We start from the raw sequence: 18,779 nt of genomic DNA, 5'->3' as shown, positions 1-18,779 counted from the left end.
CATGAATCGATTGCAATATCGCTACGCGCGCTCACGATACCCGATTGTCGCGTGAAGGATAATCGGGTTTTTATATCTATATACAGATATCGCTCGCGTTGGTGTGAAGTGTGGGTCAAGAGTCACTGCTTTAGCCACTGTGCCGACTTTGCGTTGAATTTACATCGATATAAAACACACACACACAGATACTAATCGATTTGTGACTCGACGCGAGAGCTGGAATCGTTAACCGCGACTCTGGATCGCTCAAAGGCAACACGCGATCCCCACCACGCTGCACGCCACCCACGTGCGATGCGCTTCCGTTCCTCGTTTCCGCTTCCGCTTTCGTCTCGCACACGCCCCCTCTCCCTGCCCCCCCTCTCCCTGCCCCCCCTCTCCCTGCCCCCCCTCTCCCTGCCCCCCCTCTCCCTGCCCCCCCTCTCCCTGCCCCCCCTCTCCCACCCCCCCTCTCCCTGCCCCCCCCTCTCCCTGCCCCCTCTCCCTGCCCCCCCTCTCCCTGCCCCCCCTCTCCCTGCCCCCCTTCTCCCTGCTCCCCCCTCGCCCTGCCCCCCCCTCTCCCTGCCCCCCTCTCTCCCTGCCCCCCCCTCCGCCCCCTCTCCCTGCTCCCCCCTCTCCCTGCCCCCCCTCTCCCTGCCCCCCCCCTCTCCCTGCCCCCCCCTCCCCCCCCTCTCCCTGCTCCCCCCCTCTCCCTGCCCCCCCTCTCCCTGCCCCCCCCTCTCCCCCCCCCTCTCCCTGCCCCCCCCTCTCCCTGCCCCCCCCTCCGCCCCCTCTCCCTGCTCCCCCCTCTCCCTGCCCCCCCCCTCTCCCTGCCCCCCCTCCCCCCCCTCTCCCTGCTTCCCCCTGTCCCTGCTCCCCCCTCTCCCTGCCCCCTCCTCTCCCTGCCCCCCCCCTCTCCCTGCCCCCCCCCCTCTCCCTACCCCCTCTCCCCCCCCCTCTCCCTGCCCCCCCTCTCCCCTCCCCCCCCCTCTCCCTGCTCCCCCCCTCTCCCTGCCCCCCCTCTCCCTGCCCCCTCTCCCCCCCCCTCTCCCCCCCCTCTCCCTGCTCCCCCCCCCTCTCCCTGCCCCCCCTCTCCCTGCCCCCCCCCCTCTCCCTGCCCCCCCCTCTCCCCCCCCCTCTCCCTGCCCCCCCCTCTCCCTGCCCCCTCTCCCCCCCCTCTCCTTGCTCCCCCCTCTCCCTGCCCCCCCCTCTCCCTGCCCCCCCCCCTCTCCCTGCTCCCCCCCCCTCTCCCTGCCCCCCCCTCCGCCCCCTCTCCCTGCTCCCCCCTCTCCCTGCCCCCCCCTCTCCCTGCCCCCCCTCTCCCTGCTCCCCCCCTCTCCCTGCCCCCCCTCTCCCTGCCACCCCCTCTCCATGCCCCCCCCCTCTCCCTGCCCCCCCCCTCTCCCTGCCCCCCCCCTCTCCCCCCCCTCCCCCCCCCTCTCCCTGCTCCCCCCTCTCCCTGCCCCCCCTCTCCCTGCCCCCCCCTCTCCCTGCCACCCCTCTCCCTACCACCCCCTCTCCCCCCCTCTTCCTGCTCCCCCCTCCCTCTCCCTGCCCCCCCCTCTCCCTGCCCCCCCTCTCCCCCCCCCTCTCCCTGCTCCCCCCTCTGCCTGCCCCCTCTCTCTTCTGTGAGATCACAAACCCCTCATTAGCATAACCCTGGCTTCAACATCTTTCGTGTGAAAAATTGGGGTTTCTAGCCCCGTGACACGTCGGCAGAAGTGATGGTGGCTCTTGGTCGAGACTCCAGAGTCGAGGCTAACGACGGAGTGGCGGCCAACGGATCGGAAAACAGCCGCGGAGATGAAGCAATCAAACGTTCGTGCGCGGAAGACGGATGCACTGTTGAATCTCAGCACCGCGGGTAATGGTGACATTCATACTGTTAGATATGAATGTCACGTAGGAGAAAAATAAATAATATTTATAAATAATAATTATGAATAATAGAAATAAAATCATAATTTGGTGATTTACTATTTTATTTCTATTATTTTTTTATTGTTTATTTTTCACCTACGTGACTTTACCGAAAAAACCTCAGAGTATGAATCCTTGCAGTCACAAAAACTTCAAATCTAGAATGGTGAAATTCATCTAGCAGTGTACTGATCATGGCGGACGAGGACTCCAACATGCCAATAACCACGTGCAGGAAAACTTGCCAGACTATGAGCCAGTTTCAGAATAATTACCAAGCAAATGAGTTCACCTTTGTTTGCAAGTGCTTGTAGAACGACGAGTGCGAGCGATGCACGTGATTTTTACAAACACCCGTACCTTGCAACATACATCACAAGGCCGTAATTATCATATATATTGGGGGGGCGGGGGGGGGGCATACACTTTTGCCATCCTTTAATCGCAGAAGTTCCGCGGGTTCCCGCTAGGACAGAATTTAATTCTCAACCCCACGTCACGTATTCATGCTTATAGAGCGCCGCCTACTGAATTGACCGTGAAGTTAATCAATTTAACAAAGGCATTCGCTACCACTACAATCCGTGAGATTTTTTGGGTTATATCGCGTAAATATAAATGTGTCGTTAAAGCCGCCACCACCCGGCACAGCCAATTGGTAACGTTTGTCACGTCGACAAAACGTGCCAATTCGTTACTATGTTCTTGGTTCTTTCGGTAAAGTCACGTAGAAAGGAAATAATAAAATAATATTAATATAAAACAATAAAAAAAATATTATTTTATTATTTCCCTTCTACGTGACTTTACCGAAAGAACCAAGAATATGAATCCCTGCAGTCACGAAAGCTTTATATCAATTCGTTACTAGTTCAGCACACCGGTGTGTTGGAGAGTAAACCCACAACATTTACAAGAAATCTCGTGTTATGGAAGTTCATCGGGTTCTTCAACATATTGCAACGTATTGCTCAGCTTGGGAGATTATTTACAGATACTCAGTACGTACACACCACTCCGACACGTCAGAGGAGAGATGGAGCGATGAAATTGTGTGCAGGTGCTAGATGGATTGTTGCATCGCAGGCTCGCGAGGGATGATGACGGCTTGAGTAGGCCATCATCCAGCAGCGGATTGATCATAGCCGGTGACGCGGGTGATGACGATCATGGCAAACACAGATGAAGAGTTTCCATAAAATATCGGGAAGATTGTTAGTGTGTTGGCAATTTATATGAAAGCCGTTTTGATTAACTTTTTTTATCAACAAACTTTAACAAAGGATTGTTTTTGCAACAAAGTGCAGTAATTGTATTCTTAGTTATTTCGGTAAAGTCACGTAGAAGGGAAATAATAAAATAATATAAATATAAAACAACAAAAAAGTCTCACGACGTTTCTACTGCAACACAAGCAATCATCATCAGGTGTGAAATCCACAGCAAGAAATTTTGAAAAAAGTGGCGGTTTTTCCTGACGTCAGCACCACGGACAGCGATTTGGCAGTTGGCCAGATGGACGAGTCCATCTATGTTCGGAAAAGAGGAGGGGGGAGCAGAAAATGAAATGCGGTCTGAAAGTCACCGTAAGCGTGAACACAATCAATTAAGACCCGAAATGGTTTATCAAATCCTTCCCATGATTGCTAACCCAGAATCTATCTTCTCGGTTGAAATTGTCTCTGTGTTTGTATATCTGAATAGCCTCATGAACGAACCTCTCATGGTAGCCAGATGGCTTGCAAAGAACCTCTGTCTTGGAGAAATCAATGTCAAGTGAGCCCACTGAATTATAACAGTGATTTGCCACGGCCGAAAGCTTGAAATCAAAATTTAAAGTGCAGTAAATTATTTGGCCCTGAACGTGGAAACGTCTCCAAGAGGTTTTGACAACGTGGTCCAGGCACATCGTTAATTGCTGTACCGCGCTTAAGACATTTTTACTTTGATGGCATTCTCCGGATTATGAGATGTTCCGGAAAGTAGGACTTACCCCATGCTTGTGCCCGGTATCAATAAAGTTATACAAATCTGGCCAAACAGATTTCCCGTGTAGCCTTAACAGACTGTTGGGGCAAGTGCTGTTAGCGAGCACCTATGAAGGCTGGCACGGCACACGAGCGTGTGGGTGGCCAGCACCACGCCCGGCCGCCTTTGTCTCCCCAGTGGCGATGTTTACACACCGCACCAGGAACTCATTCGAGGGTGAGTCGACCTTGGTGAGGCCCAGGACCGGTTCATATAATCGTCACCAGTGTTGGCCGTCAGCAGGAATCAGACCCGGGTTTCCAGGTTAATATGCACAGCATGATAACCACTACACTGCCGCTTCCCAGATACAAATCTGGCCACACACACACGCTTAGTAGATTATAATAAATCGAGGCTCTCTTTGAACGAAGATGACAAAGCCACGAAGTTGCAAGATCAAGTTATCGGCACACTGTGTCGTCAAGACAACATAACTAAAGCAAATAGACACAATTCAGTTCGTTTGCTTTTTTTTATCACTTTTGTATTTTTTTTTCCCAATTGCATCCATATTGAGGTAAGTTCTGATATGAAGTGTTCATTCGAATATCTCAACAGATCAGTGCAGCTCTTCGTATTAGACATCGGCCCACCAAAAACAGAGCTCGCTTCTTCCGAAATTCCTTCAAGTGAACCCACGATCCACAAGGTGATGGAGCAGAGCAGCTGAGACACGGTGCACACGGGAAGGAGTCGCACTTCCCAAACCACCTCTGCCGCCACTGAGAATGCCTCTGAACAGGTGGAAATTGGCCAAATAAAAATGCAGCCTTTGGTCACTTGGCTGAGACAATCAACAACGGTATTGACGCTCGGGAGCCCAGTTTGATCATAGGCAGCTGTCTGGATTCAAAGCCAGGATGGTTTAGGCACCAGCTCTGTGCTCTGACCTCTGCATCACAGGCCCTCCGCAAAAAAATGTGGTTGCTAAATCCACGGTAATTTCTGGTGTGACTTCAAAAAGCACGAGCTCGGTGGTCATTCCGCTCCATACGCAAAGTCCTCCCATATCACTAAAACAAGTGCAGGGCAGCTTAAGTTGTGGCCTAGTTTAAACAAAGTCAAAAGGCTGTTCCGGAAAAAGATTCCTTTCTGTCATCTTCACTCTTGTGCCTTGACATACCGCCATCCAACTCCACGACTTCACCTTCAAGCTTGATGCTGTAGATCTCGACGGTTGCCTCTGTGTAAAACGACACGGACGCAAAACAAGTGGGAAAAATCAGGTGACGTCACGTGCAAGCTTTCACAGTACCGGGTCAAATAACACATTCCTGCGGAGGGAGCTGGTAGGAACGTTGGGTTGCTCGGTCAATGGCCAGGGTCAACGGCGGCGTGGTGTGTTCCGCAAATATGCCCGACTGTGAGGGCGGGCACAAGCCGACGTGAGTAGGTTAAACGTTGAGTTTGATAAGGGCACCACGGGGTGAGCAGCCCCTCCCCACCCAGCCCCTCCCCACCCTCCCCGCCCAGCCCCTCCCCACCCATCCCCACCCCCCGCACCCAGCCCCTCCCTGCACGACGGACGGACAAAATCATCCCGTGGGCCGGTGTAACCAGGAGGTTACTACCAGTAACACACTGCTCCCTACTCAAAACATGCAAGGCGCGATGGTCATATCTGATTGCCGGCCCTGAGCTAGTGATGGAAATTCCACATTCCTATGGTAGGAACTGCCCGCATTACATGTCCAACCGTTTTTGCAAATCCACTGCTGGATCAGTGAGTGCCTCCCCACGCCATGCGGGTCGCGGGGGTTATTTGACCATACTTCACCACGCTGGTCAGTGCAGGTTGTTGGAGATAAGAGAGCATTGGCGTGGCTGCATAGCACAGTCCAACAATATATAGGACGACATTTCACTCTGCTGGCCGATACGCCGTCATGCAGTCTTGTGCATTACAGTTCTATACAGCATGCATTTAGGTGCTAAATAAACATACATCGTCATGTTTATCTGCTGTGTACAACAGAATGTTCATGAGCAACACAGATTCCAGTATCCTACTGCTGGAGTAATCGTAAGGAGATTGTCATTGGTCATTGGTAATCGCAACGCATGTACTCCGAACAACTGGAAACTAGCCACGGCAATAGCAAAAACGTTACGGGGTTTATGTCTTGCCAATGAAAACAAGACAGGAGTTTGCGTGTCTCTCTCCCCGTGATGGCGTGGATCTTTCTCCGGGTCCTCGGGGTTTTTCCCTCCACATTTATAAACACGCCTCTTAGAGCATTCGGCCGCGATACATTTCCACGTGACAAGCCACTTGGTTGAACTATCAATTGTGGCCAGGTCGCTTCTAAAAAAGAGCTAGGAAGCTCAGTGGGCCTTACCTGGCAAGACCAAAAACTAGTTTAGTTTAGACACGGGTGTTCCTCGGTGGGGCTGTGTCGGTTCTCAATTTTTAAATCCTTTATATTAAGTTCACTTGCTTGCTTGCGCGCTTACGACCGTGCAAATCTTTCAGTCGTTTTTTAACCCAATTCCCGTGATCCAATCGAGCTGACGTTTTGCACACATACTCGTTGTGTGTGACAATTTATTTTCGTGAAAATTTTTTTCCATAACTTTACACTTTTTAGGAAAAAATAAATTATATTTAATTACCAATTGCTTAATGGTGGCAGGCAATCATCTGACCCATAGGTGGCAACCATCTCAAGCCAGAGGACGAGAGGACTCTAGCCGCCACGCATATAAAGGATTTATAGTGAAAAACGTTGTTTTTACGGGTTAATTTTTTCCGTGTTAAGACCCCCCCCCCCCCCCCCACTTGTTTTTGGCTCATAAATCTCCCTACGGTCACAACATCAGAGACGGCGGTGCCTTGGGGCAGGCGTACCGGCGTGGCGCTGTTCTTTTTGCCGGTAGCAGTGGACGTACAGGCGGAACGTGAGCACGAGCAGCAGCGCCATTGCAATCTGTAAGATGATGTAGAGCAGCGGGAAGAGGTAAAGCGGGCCGATCACTTTCGGGTCAAAGGTCAGCCTCAGGATGGCGGAGCACAGCTGCAGGTTCTGGAATCCTGTTTCCATGGAGATGGCACGTCTGCATCTGTTTCGTGAGAGCCGGGGAGAGAGGGGATGGGCGTAAGCATTGCTGTTGTTGTTGTTTTGCCAGTTGTGGTACTGGCACATTGGGAGCCCTGAGGAGAGACCCACTGAAGCTGATATTTGGTTCACTATTACATTTTCAATGAATCCAGTGCCCCTTGAGCCGCTTGGAGCCCTATGCTTTTGCTTAGTTTGCATTGTGCCTAGCACCACCACTGTTGTTTTGTTTGCCAACTCTAAGATACAGAGCAACTGGCATATATAGCAGGGGCAGAAGACTCTCTTGCAACCCTGGCAGAGACAAGAACCACGTGCAAATGCATTGCCTTCAGAAGTGTATTATTACACGACTGACAACATCCAGGACAGTCAATTTCCTGGAAGACTTTCATATATTCCTACCTCAGTCAGTATCTTCATTTAACAAGGGCATTGAGTAAGCGGTTAAGTCACGTCTAAAGATAAAATAATAAATTAAAATAATAGCGACGTTTCGATTGCAACACAAGCAATCATCATCAGGCATAAAAGAAATAGCAACAAAAATCTAACTAGAAAACTATAGACAGACATACAAGCAGACAGACATCACAAGGACACACAGAGAGAGGACACATATCGGCATAAAGAGAGGGGTCGTTTCTGTGACGGTCCCTTAAATATAGAGAGGGGGGGCGGGGACGGAGAGAGGGAGGGGGCAGAGAAAATTAGCATATCAATGAGTGGACGGCAACGTGCTGCTGCTGCGCAAGTAAGATGACGACGTGGCACGGCACGCAAGCTTGAAAATTAGGAGAAAGGCACACTAAAATTAAATAACCTCGCAAAATATCGAAATGTGATGTAATGCAACACAGAGAGTCGGTCAACACACAATTAACGCATAGCCTGGTTGATTACGTATAAATGCAAGAAATCTACACTATAATGTTACAATAACAAGTAAAGAATGTGAATTGCAGTTTAAAAAATACGTACAATAATAATTATGACAATCATTATTGTATTATAATTATTTCGACTTGTAATGCACCGCACGGCGTTCGTTCACTCCCGAAGAGGCAGAAATTAGTCAACATTCTGGTAAAATGTAGACTTAGACGTATGTATGTATCTTGAACTTCTTTCACGCTGTACGTAGCCAAACATGCTCAACGGATGTGTGGGGGAAGGATAACAAACTGAACACAAAAAAAAACGTTCTAAAGAAATTAGTTTTAAAATTACATTTAAAAGTGCATAGCTCCAGTGGCTTCCGAAAATTGGAAGGAAGAGCTATCCAGACGGCCACAGAAGCGCATCTGACAGCGTGGCCGTCTTTGTTCGATGGTTAGCCAAAAGCCACTGCGAGGATGGCCGGAGTTTGCCTAATGGTCTACGCTCCTTGACGAGGTCAACAAGGTATTGTGGTTCATTTGCGGCAAGCAATTTGTGTGTAATGAGTGCGAAAACAGATTGAATAAAGGCGAAAACAAAACATGAAAACAAGCACTTATCTTATTTTAAAAAATGTACACAGGTCTTCGTCAAGGCTATTCATTATTATGTTTTTTTTAACTCAGCTATGGTTGGAATTTAATTTCAATGCGGTATGGGAGGTCAAGTGATTCCAGAACAGAGGGGCATCAATTGAGATTGATGGCAGAACAAACCTGTTTACTGCACCACATGAAGACGCAGTGATTGGGGGGTCTTGGTTTGTGGGGATTTTGATCTGGACATAAGCCACACACTTATGGCATTATCTTATTTGTGTAAGCGTGGGAGGTAAATTACGCCCAATGAATTTCTCTCCAGTCTGAGAGAGGCTGACAAAAATCAGACACGGAATAGGGATCACAACAATGGGACGTGTAGCGAATGAAAAAATTATGATCGAATGAAGTTTTATCGCCGAGTTTTGTTGTAGCTTTGTAAACGGGCATCGTTAGCATGATCAAAGCAGACGAAACGCGAGTCGGGCCTTTTATGGGTGGACAAAGGAAAAAATTAACCCGTAAAAACAAAGTTTTTCACTATAAATCCTTTATATGCGTGACGGCTAGAGTCCTCTCGTCCTCTGGCTTGAGATGGCTGCCACCTATGGGTCAGATGATTGCCTGCCACCATTAAGCAATTGGTAATTAAATATAATTTATTTTTTCCTAAAAAGTGTAAAATTTTGGGGAAAAAATTTCACGAAAATAAATTGTCACGCACAACGAGTCTGTGTGCAAAATGTCAGCTCGATTGGATCACGGGAAGTGGGTTAAAAAACGACCGAAAGATTTGCACGGTCGTAAGCACACAAGCAAGCAAGTGAACTTAATATAAAGGATTTAAAAAGACGCTTCATTCCTAAGTCTCCCGGTTGATGCTGGCAGTGGTGCACACAAGAACAATCAACAAAAACTCAACACATTCGTCATTTACAATATGCCTTTAAAATAAACAAATGAAGTGAGAATTCTAGCAATGGTCCTTCTTCATAGCACGGACATGATTCTATATTAAAAATATACATAATTGAATATATATTTTTATTATTTTAAGGCCACTGTTATTGACGAATGTGTTAAACATCCTAGTTATTAGACAAACAATAAAACAAATGTAAACGTGTCATTAGCATTATGTTCAAAAGCACGTGAGTTTTTTATTTATTTTTTATTTACCAGGTACGGCCCACTGATCTTGTTTTCTGATGCAACCTGGCCATAGTAGTGCGTGCAAATTCATAGCAGCCAAATATTCTAAACACACGCTTCTAAATGTGGAAGATAAAACCGGAGGACGCGGAGAAAAATCCACGCGACCACAGGGAGAGCATGCAAACTTCAAATATACAAGCTTCAGGGTCAGGATCGAACCCACGACCTCCTTGCATACGAGGCAAGGGAGTTAACGTCTCACCACCGTGGCGCCCAAGCTGATATGTGGTGCACCCATATTCCTTCACGGATGTGCTCCCCCCACCACCACCCCCCCCCCCCCCCCACATTTAATCCACTTAATTTGCTTATGTCAAGGGCCACCACTGGTATCCCAGTACTGAGACGCGCACTTGTAGGAGAGGTGGAAGATCCCCGCGAGGACGAAGCCCAGCGTGTAACCGAGCAGGGGCATGAGCACTCCGATGGAGATGAGCGTGGGAGAGAACACGAGCCAGATGGCGGAGCCCACGTACAGCGCCGTCAGGACGATGAAGACAATCCCGGTCACCAGCAGGAGCACCATCCCTGACTGCGGCACACAGCGACGGAAAGACAGAACCTTGGCTTCTACCAGGCGAGAGGCTTGCGTCGTCTCGGTCAGGATCTATGTCCACCGCTGGATGGAGGCCTCCCCCCCCGCCTCTCCCCCCACCAAGCCGTCACCCTCCGTCACGGTTCTGCGATGCAACGGTCCATCCAGCATCCAGCTCCCGATAGCGAGCTCGTCTCATTGCGCCTGCACGTCTGTCCTACAGAGAAGGTGGCGGCACTTTCCCGCCCGCCCGGCCAACAAGAACAACGTTTGTCGCGTGATAGTCCACCTGATTTGCTTCTCGGAGATGTAATTCATCCATGTTAAGTGAAAAATTGAATTGCGTGCATTTTTTCATTCTTAACCGGGGTAAGGCCATCAACTCACTCCGCTGTAGAGAACAAGGTTTAAATCACTGGGGGCCGATGGATTAGAACCCTTCTCATCGTTGCCAGCTCAGCACTCTTTCCTCTCAGCCACAGAGCCAACTCACGTCACGCCATCCTTAACCCTTTCCCGTTCTGAGACGTCTGCAAGTTGCAAGGGTGGGTGTCCCGTTCACCTCTGAATCTCGGAACGCGCAAGCAGCTGACGGTTAATTTTATTTAGAGAGACGCAGCGCCGTTGTTCTTAAAGACATTGTACTCACCGCAGAGAACCGTAGCGACACGACCACACTCGAGAATAGCAAGCGCCAAACTGTGCCCCACACCCTCTAGCATAGACTTGTGGGAGCCTCGGTACTGATAAAGTTATTTTATTATACTTTTTTTCCGGTGACGTACACGTACGCCATCGGAACAGAATCGAAAGAAAACTGATGACGTACACGTTCGTCATCGGAACGGGAAAGGGTTAAGAGATGCTCGCACACAGCAGCATCACGCCGCATGATGCTGCGTACTCACCCGCAGGACCACTTGCGAGTACTTGGGGAACTTTGCGTTGATGAAGATTCCCGCGGCGCAGGGCAAGAGGATGAGAGCGAGGGCGATGGAGATCTTCGCGTAGGGAATGACGAAGCGCGTGTCCGACAGGCCGTGGCTGTACGCCCACAGCAGCAGCGGCATCATGCCCAGCGCCAGCACGTTGGAGCACGTGGTCATGAGGATGCTGCACACGAAGAAAGTACAACGGCAACGTCACCACACACCGACGCGCGCCTGATTGTCTATTGATAGTTCCACGGATTTCGCACATAATTTGGATTGAAGGCATTTAACGTGTCTGCACCCGAAGTGTTTGGAACCTCCCAGTTTCGTTTCTTGGCCTCTCCAGTGTGACATCTCCGTCCTAATTTAAACCTACAATTTTTGTTACAAAACGAAAGTGTTAGTGTGAATGTCATTTAACAAAATATTATTAAGTTGTTGTTGCTGTTTTTTGAAAATCTGTAACTGTGGAATGAGTTGATGTTGTCTGCCGATCGAGTCGCCCTTGAACGAGAGCTTCTTAACCCACTGGGCCTCATGTGGCACATTAGGAATGGATCATTCTTTTAATTATATCCTTGTGCAGCAGCAAGGGAGTAAAGTGTGTGTCTGTGAAAGTCCTGATGTGCTGTGCAGTGCATCAATGCATGTGTGTACAGCAGCATGTGATGACTGAGTTGGGTCTGTAGGTGGCTGGCAGGGTTATTGAATAACCGCACTTGGACACCAGTCACGTGGTTAATGGCGACTCGGAAGGATTGCTGTGTGTGACACGTGCTGTTGAATTTTACAGGTAAAGGACCCAAAGGTTGTTTATGATCGTTATATAAATGTTCTAGACTTCTTCTAGACTTTAAGCTTGGCTTTGAATTGTTCGTTTGTGATATATTCAATTAGAGGGCTTTTAGCACTGTGCATTGTAAAGGATGATGCACTGTAATTACCTACTGTCATTGTAATTCTCTAACCCTAATACTGTTTAGTCTATAACGATGCCCATGCACCCAGAGTATGACTACTGGCAATGCTATTGAGAATAGAACACATGTAAAGTAGTAAGTTGTACAATGGTAACAAATACAGTATGTATAATGTACACATACAGTACAGATAATGGGTGCAAGATACCGATATAAGTGGATGGTATAGATAGACATAAAGCTTGGGATTAAAGGAATATTCGAATAGTGATGTGCAAATGTTATTGTCAAAGATAAAGATGGTTTATCAGTAGTAGAATCGGGTTTAAGAGAAAACTGTTATTGAATAACCGCACTTGGACACCAGTCACATGGTTAATGGCGACTCGTTTCAAGGATTGCTGTGTGTGGCACACGTGCTGTTGCATTTTACAGATTAACCACAATAAATGTGTTTGCCCTCGATCTGGAGCACCTGCCCAACGTCCTTCATTTTGAGTGTGCAACACTTATACCCGGGCAATTATTTTTCTGATTCTGATTCTTGTCTATTTGTAATGTATTGACTTCAGAGACGTAACTGTAGAGGGCTCCTTCATTATTTCTTGTCGGCATACAGCTACGGCATAAGGACACAGTCACAGGTTAGGATATAGCGCCGACCACATGGCGATGATGGCGACATTCGACTATATAGCTGGTTGACTATATATCGAAGACAGCGACAAAGACAATATAGCTGGCCGACTCTATTGACGACGGTGACGAAGAGACTACAAAGATGACAGCGACAATGATAGCCAGGACCCCAAACCCCCACGACAGCGCCAAAACCTGCTCGCCTCTCCCTTATATTCACCCAGCGTGGCGGTAACAATCGCAACATAGGCACGCACGCCGAGACCTGAGGTTCATGTCTCCGTCGAGCGCCAGCGCGAACACGTTGGAGAGGTTCCCTCCGGGACAGCAGCCGCAGATGAGGACGGTGACGGCCTCCACGGGATTCAGGCGGAAGACCTTGGCCAAGGCGAAGGCGGTGAGCGGCATGATGCCGAACTGCGCCAGCACGGCGATGATAATGCCCCGGGGCTTCCTGATGTGTGCGCCGATGTGCTGGAGCTCCATGGTGCAGCCCAGGGACACCATGGTGACGACGAGGACCAACGTGACGGTGGCGTTGATGGCGTTGCCGTAGGCGCCCTCTCCCTCCGGGCTGGCGGCCGTGCCGTTGCCGGCGCTGCCGTTGAACCAGGCGGGCGACGAATCCGTAGTGGGGAGCAGCGACATGGGTCCGTGGCCCTGTTACCTGTCGTCGTGAAAAGACAAAGACAGACGAACATCAACGATTGCCCCCCCCCACACACCTCCTTCCCCCACCCTGCACGCAAGCGTAGACAGGAACTTACACAAATACACATGCGAATATGCAAAGACAAAGAAGACACTACCCCAACTCCTCTTACTACCCAACCCCTATCACTACCCCAACCCCTCCCTATCACTACCCCCAACCACTCCTTAACCACTCCCAACCCATTCTCCTGTCACCATAACTATACCGCCACTTTTAACAACAACCCCCAACTATCATTTCAACTACCATCATCTTACGTACACATTTTTGTTTTTAACACTTGCTGTAAAGCGCCTTGAATCAAGGCTCTCTATAAATCTATGTATATCTAAGATGAGAAGAATCAGAACGTCCCGCGGAATAACCGATGTCTGCCTGTCGCCGTCGGTACAGGGGTGCCGTTCCAGTCCACTTCTCCCACAGCGCATCGTTTTCAAAACGCGAATTTGGATGCAATGCGGTGAATGCATTGGGGAACACGTCTTTTTTTTGCAAATTGAATGTGACGCGATTGAGTGAACGGAACTGCGTAGCGCGCGAGTCAGACATCAGGGGTTGTCCGGCTGGGATTGATGCTGGTTACTTCTAGAGGCAAACTGCAGCCGGTCCGCCCTGTCTCCTCTCCTCCCGTCATGAATCCTTGCGAGGTGGGCAGCTCGGCTGAATAGACGATAATTACAACGTTGAAAGCAATCAAGTTCGGAGACGATGAGATGAGACTTTGCGTTGTGTTCTGTCCTCCGGAGAAGTGGGGGCGACTCCACAACAGCTGAACACCAGGAATGGGGGGTTTGTAAAACGTAAAACAAACTATTTCGAAAAGGTCCTCCTTTTTAAAAATAAATTGCGTATCTGCAATAGCGACCAGAGACACCCTCCACGTCACAACACCACAGCTCACATCTCCCAGAACGAAGGTCAGCCCCGAAATCTAAATCGGGGGCGTGCTTTGTACCCCTACTGTTCACGTGGAGGCTCGGGCTCAACTCCCTGATCACCATTGCCTTCTCTTAAATAGTAAAAATAATTATAAAAGCAACACATCTGGCTCCCTGTAGCTATTCACAGAGTACACAATTATACAGTACAGATAGTCCCCGAGTTACGATGGTCCGACTTACGATATTTTTGACTTACGATGGGGTCGTCGTAACGCATCTCCATCGTAAGTAGAGGACTACCTGTGCGTGCCATTCATCACAGGCGAGCTCACACCGGCTAAAACTACCCACGCGCCTCAAGTCGCTGTTCAGCCTGCTTACGCATCTCACGAGTTATCGTGGACTCTGCTTTACCCTATACGTTAAACAGGGTGCTAACACTTATGTAGTACCGTTGAGGACGCGTGCACACCGGAGTAGAGGCACACGTATTTATTTCACAACAGTCACTGGGGACATACAGTACTGGAGGGGGTATCGGCCCCCTCACCCGGATAGCTGGGAACACACGGCTAGCTACCCCTAGCCTGCCTCCTAATCCTCCAATTACTGGGCTAGGGGAGGCTGTCTGGCCCGACACTGGTCAGTCAGGCTACGGTACCCGGAGTCCCAGAGTCCTGGCTCTGGTTCACGGGACCACGCCGCTTGCTCGGTCCTGCGCGGCCCTGACAAGGGCGGCGTCCCAGGGGAGCCCAGGGCTCTAGCTAGACGATCTTCGGTCTTCAAGAGTTTACTTAAACATTCTGCCCCGAGCCCTCTGACACATCCCCCTTTATACTCCACCCCCGCTGAGGGGTGGGGCCCCGGGCTGCCTGGTGCGGACGTCGTTGAGAGCACCCCCCCCCCCGTGCACTCACGTAGCCCCGCCCACTGTGTTTGTTTCCCATAAGCTGCCATGCATAACGGCTCTCTCTCTAACACCCCTACACTTACATGGGACTGTCGTTTCTAATGGAAAAAATAACGGATAATAATTACACTGTGACATGACGACAAATGTATGTTATTAGTTTAAATAAGTCAAAGAGTCTCCACTTTATGGGAACCTCATTTGCCAGTAAAAATATGATAATTGGTTTTTTACCCTTCTATCTGGCAACAAAGGTGTCAGTTTTGTTGCCAGATAGAAGGGTAAAAAACCAATTATCGAGTCTCCACTTATTCGTCATCGTTGTCAACGCGTGCCTGGAATCTTCTCCAGGTGGTCTCCAGAGCCCGGAGGCGCATTCCCGTGGTGTTGTTGCAAATTCTCGGAAGTGTCAACATTTTTGTTTGAAGCACCCTGCATTATTATTCATAACGCGATTGTTTTCTGTAACGCGGCCTTCCTCAGGAACGCAACTACCGCGTTATAGGAGGGCCAGACTGTGCTTGTACAGCAACGAGTCCCACGGTTTTGCCTCTCTTCCCGAAGAAACAAAAGACCCGGACCCCTGGCGATCTCGACACCCAAGCGATCACGGACAACGCCACGGACTTTGCCGTATCTCACATTTATACGGCGCCTTCATCCAAGGCGCTTTACAAGGGCTACGAGCGGTACAATGAGGGTGGCTACAGGCAATGCGGTGAATAGGGATGGGGGTATGGGGAGGGAGATTTAGTGGGTACAGGGATTACGGGGGTACCTTAGGATGGAGGGAAGGATGGGGCCAGGGAGAAGAGGTGGGAGGTTTGAGAAAGGAGCGGAATCTCGACAGGGAGAGAGAGGTGCTTCTCGCTTCATGTGGAGGGGGAATTTGTTGCAGTGCAAAGGGGGGTGGGGGCGAGTCAGGAAAAGGAGGGGAACCGGTGGATTGTACACAAGGAGAGGGGAGTGGTGGGAGGAGAGATTTGAGAGTGAGAATGGACAACATCACTTTCACCAAATACGTCCCTTAATTCTCTCAGTGTAAATATTCACGTGGATTTAGGCGACATTGAGGTCAATAAGCATGTCGGGTATTTTTTTTTAAAGAGAACGATAACTTTAGATCTAATGTCTAAGCATCTATATTATCTCAGAATCGGAATCATTATTTAGACTGGAGGAGGAATCCGAGGAGCTATAAAGTTGTCCACAGATGTCCAGTAGGGGAGGGTTAGAAAGTGACCACAATACGTACAAAACACGATATGAGTGCAAAGTATTGTAAAGGTAAAACAATAATTTGAAAGTAATATACAATTAAATCAAAACTATTTTTTTAATCCACCAGGTAAGGTCCACTGAGCTATTAACTTTTTTTTCAGAAGCGACCTGGTCACGAATGATAGCTCAACAAAAGTGGCTTATCACGTGGAAATTTACAGCGGCAAAATAATCGAAATGTGATCTTAACAGAAATTATATATAATCGGTGACGTTTCAGGCAATTGCCCTTCTGCATACCACGTAAACGGAGGCCAGACAGAGTTGATAAGTGTGAAAAGTTCGAATATACTTTTACCCTTTCTGGCAATAAAACAGGAGGTGATAAGATGTGCAAACGCCAAAGAGATACCTTCTGCAAGGAATCCTGTCTGCATTAACCACACACTGCTTGTGGTGAGCATGCAAACAAACAAAAAAGACATGCTCTGATAATGAATATATGCATTGTCTTTGAAACGGATTGTTCCACACCAGAGACAGCTTTCTGAAGAGCCTTGTCTCAAACAGTGTTAGACCAGAAAACGCCAAAAGGCGAACAGCACAAAGACAATGGACGATCAGGACATTTATAGGCCGGGGTGAGCAGCTACAATATGGGACTTTCCTTGCCAGTATCAAAATATGAGAATGTGTTTGACCTTTTGTGGCAATAAAGCAGGAGGGTGCTAAGATGTTAAAATACCAAACAGAAAACTTTTGCATGGAATCAAATCTGCATTAACCACACACACTACGTGTCGTCCACATGCAAATACAACCTTGCTCTGACAAAGGCGCCCGGCCCATCAGTTTCAAAGACAATGCAATTCTATTATCAGAGCATGTTTGTGTGCATGTTCACCATAAGAACCGCGTGTGGTTAATGCGGTAACTTGATTAAATTGCAAAAGGTTTCCTTTTGGTGTTTGAAAATCTTAAAACCTGGTGTTTTATTGCCAGCAACGGTTAAACTTATATTTTTTTATACGTTGATAGTGTAAAAAAGGTCCCATGCTCGAGTCGATAAGACCTGGAGATTGCACTTCACAACCACGGGGCCCGATTAATAATTGCTTTTTTTAATTCTCTGCTTACCATTATTTTCAAGGGCTTATGAATAGTAAGCTAACAGAAAGTAGTTATCCGATAACATGAACAGAATCGCGAAAATTCACGAGAACGCACTTCAACTCGAACTGCAATCATTGGAACTTGGCAGCTGACATACCTGGCGTAGTCGGGGGGTTAGTGATCGCGGAAACCCCAAAGTGGGAGATCGTTGAGCGAGGTGGCCGACTAAATGATAGTTTTCCCAAACTCCAATCCCCTCCTCCAACCGAGTTGCGTGTCTGAGTGAGCGGCGAACGCACTAGGCTGCACACCCGGCCACCGAACAAAATTCGATTCCTGGCCACGGTTGGGTTGAAACATCAGTGGGCTGGCGAGCGATGTCCAAGCCGGTTCTGTTTCCTCTCTTCATTCAACTCGGCCAATATGTTCCCGCGTTAACACTTAACGTCATCATTGCGTGGCGAGTGATTTATGTGTGTGTGTGCGCGCACAGTATAACTGGTCATGCTGTGGTCCTCACCGAGGTCAACTCGCTCTTAGATGAGTACCTGAGGTTGTGATGTGTAAATAATTGCACGGGGGGGGGTAGGAGGGATACGAAAGCGGCCGTGCGTGCTATTGGTCACCCCACGCCACCCCCGGCTGATCATGTCGGTGAAGGTGTTTGTCCTCTTGTGAGTTAATGATTCAATGGGGGGGGGGGGGAGTAGTGCAGAGGTTAGCGCTACGCTGCGCTACGAACCCGGCCAACCGAGTTCAACTTCCGTTCACGGCCAACATCAGTGACGATATTCTGAACCGGGCCCTGGGGGCCTCCCCTAGGTCGACTCAGCCTCAAATGAATACCTGGTGCGGTGTGTAAACATCGCCGCTGGGGAGATAAAGGCGGCCGGGTGTGGTGCTGGCCACCCACCCCGTCGTGTGCCGTGCCGGCCTTCATAGGTGCTACTCGCTAACCGCACTTGCCCCTACATTCTGTTAAGGCTCCACGGGGGATCTTTGTCTTTGTGTTAATGATTCACAGAAGTGGAACGCGGTAGTGGATGAACAATGTACTTTTTGTTTTCATATTGAGCGAATGTTTCTACACGTGACTTTTACGCTCAAGGCGTCAGATACACAAGAGCATTGTATCATTATTATTGTTATTATTAAATGCATGCACGTACAGGGCAACCGGTCCGGCCGGCACGCTCTGATGGGCTTCACAGCCCATTGGGTCATTAATGAG

The 18,779-nt window shown here is 49.2% G+C and overlaps 1 protein-coding gene across 1 annotated transcript; it reads right to left on the bottom strand.

Annotated features, from left to right (window-relative positions):
• Positions 1-4,557: 4,557 nt before the first annotated feature.
• On the bottom strand, positions 4,558-13,367 carry LOC144941908 (hepatic sodium/bile acid cotransporter-like). The gene is made up of 5 exons (XM_078868412.1): positions 12,974-13,367; positions 11,126-11,330; positions 10,036-10,214; positions 6,782-6,993; positions 4,558-5,116 (listed from the first exon to the last, which is right to left on the bottom strand). Exons 1-5 carry the CDS (start codon positions 13,354-13,356, stop codon positions 4,995-4,997), a joined length of 1,101 nt encoding a protein of 366 aa, XP_078724538.1. The 5' UTR covers positions 13,357-13,367; the 3' UTR covers positions 4,558-4,994.
• Positions 13,368-18,779: the final 5,412 nt, after the last annotated feature.

This window comes from Lampetra fluviatilis, chromosome 25, assembly GCF_964198595.1.
Source record: "Lampetra fluviatilis chromosome 25, kcLamFluv1.1, whole genome shotgun sequence".
Taxonomy (NCBI): Eukaryota; Metazoa; Chordata; class Hyperoartia; order Petromyzontiformes; family Petromyzontidae; genus Lampetra; species Lampetra fluviatilis.
This window is presented reverse-complemented; position numbering and strand designations above follow the sequence as displayed.

Excerpts from the sequence above, each read along its gene's own strand:
- LOC144941908 (XM_078868412.1), bottom strand. The coding sequence starts at position 13,356 with ATGTCGCTGCTCCCCACTACGGATTCGTCGCCCGCCTGGTTCAACGGC. Across the intron at positions 10,215-11,125 it reads ACTCGCAAGTGGTCCTGCGG|TCAGGGATGGTGCTCCTGCT; the intron begins GTGAGTACGCAG and ends TGTGTGCCGCAG. Across the intron at positions 6,994-10,035 it reads ATCTTCCACCTCTCCTACAA|ATGCAGACGTGCCATCTCCA; the intron begins GTGCGCGTCTCA and ends CTCACGAAACAG.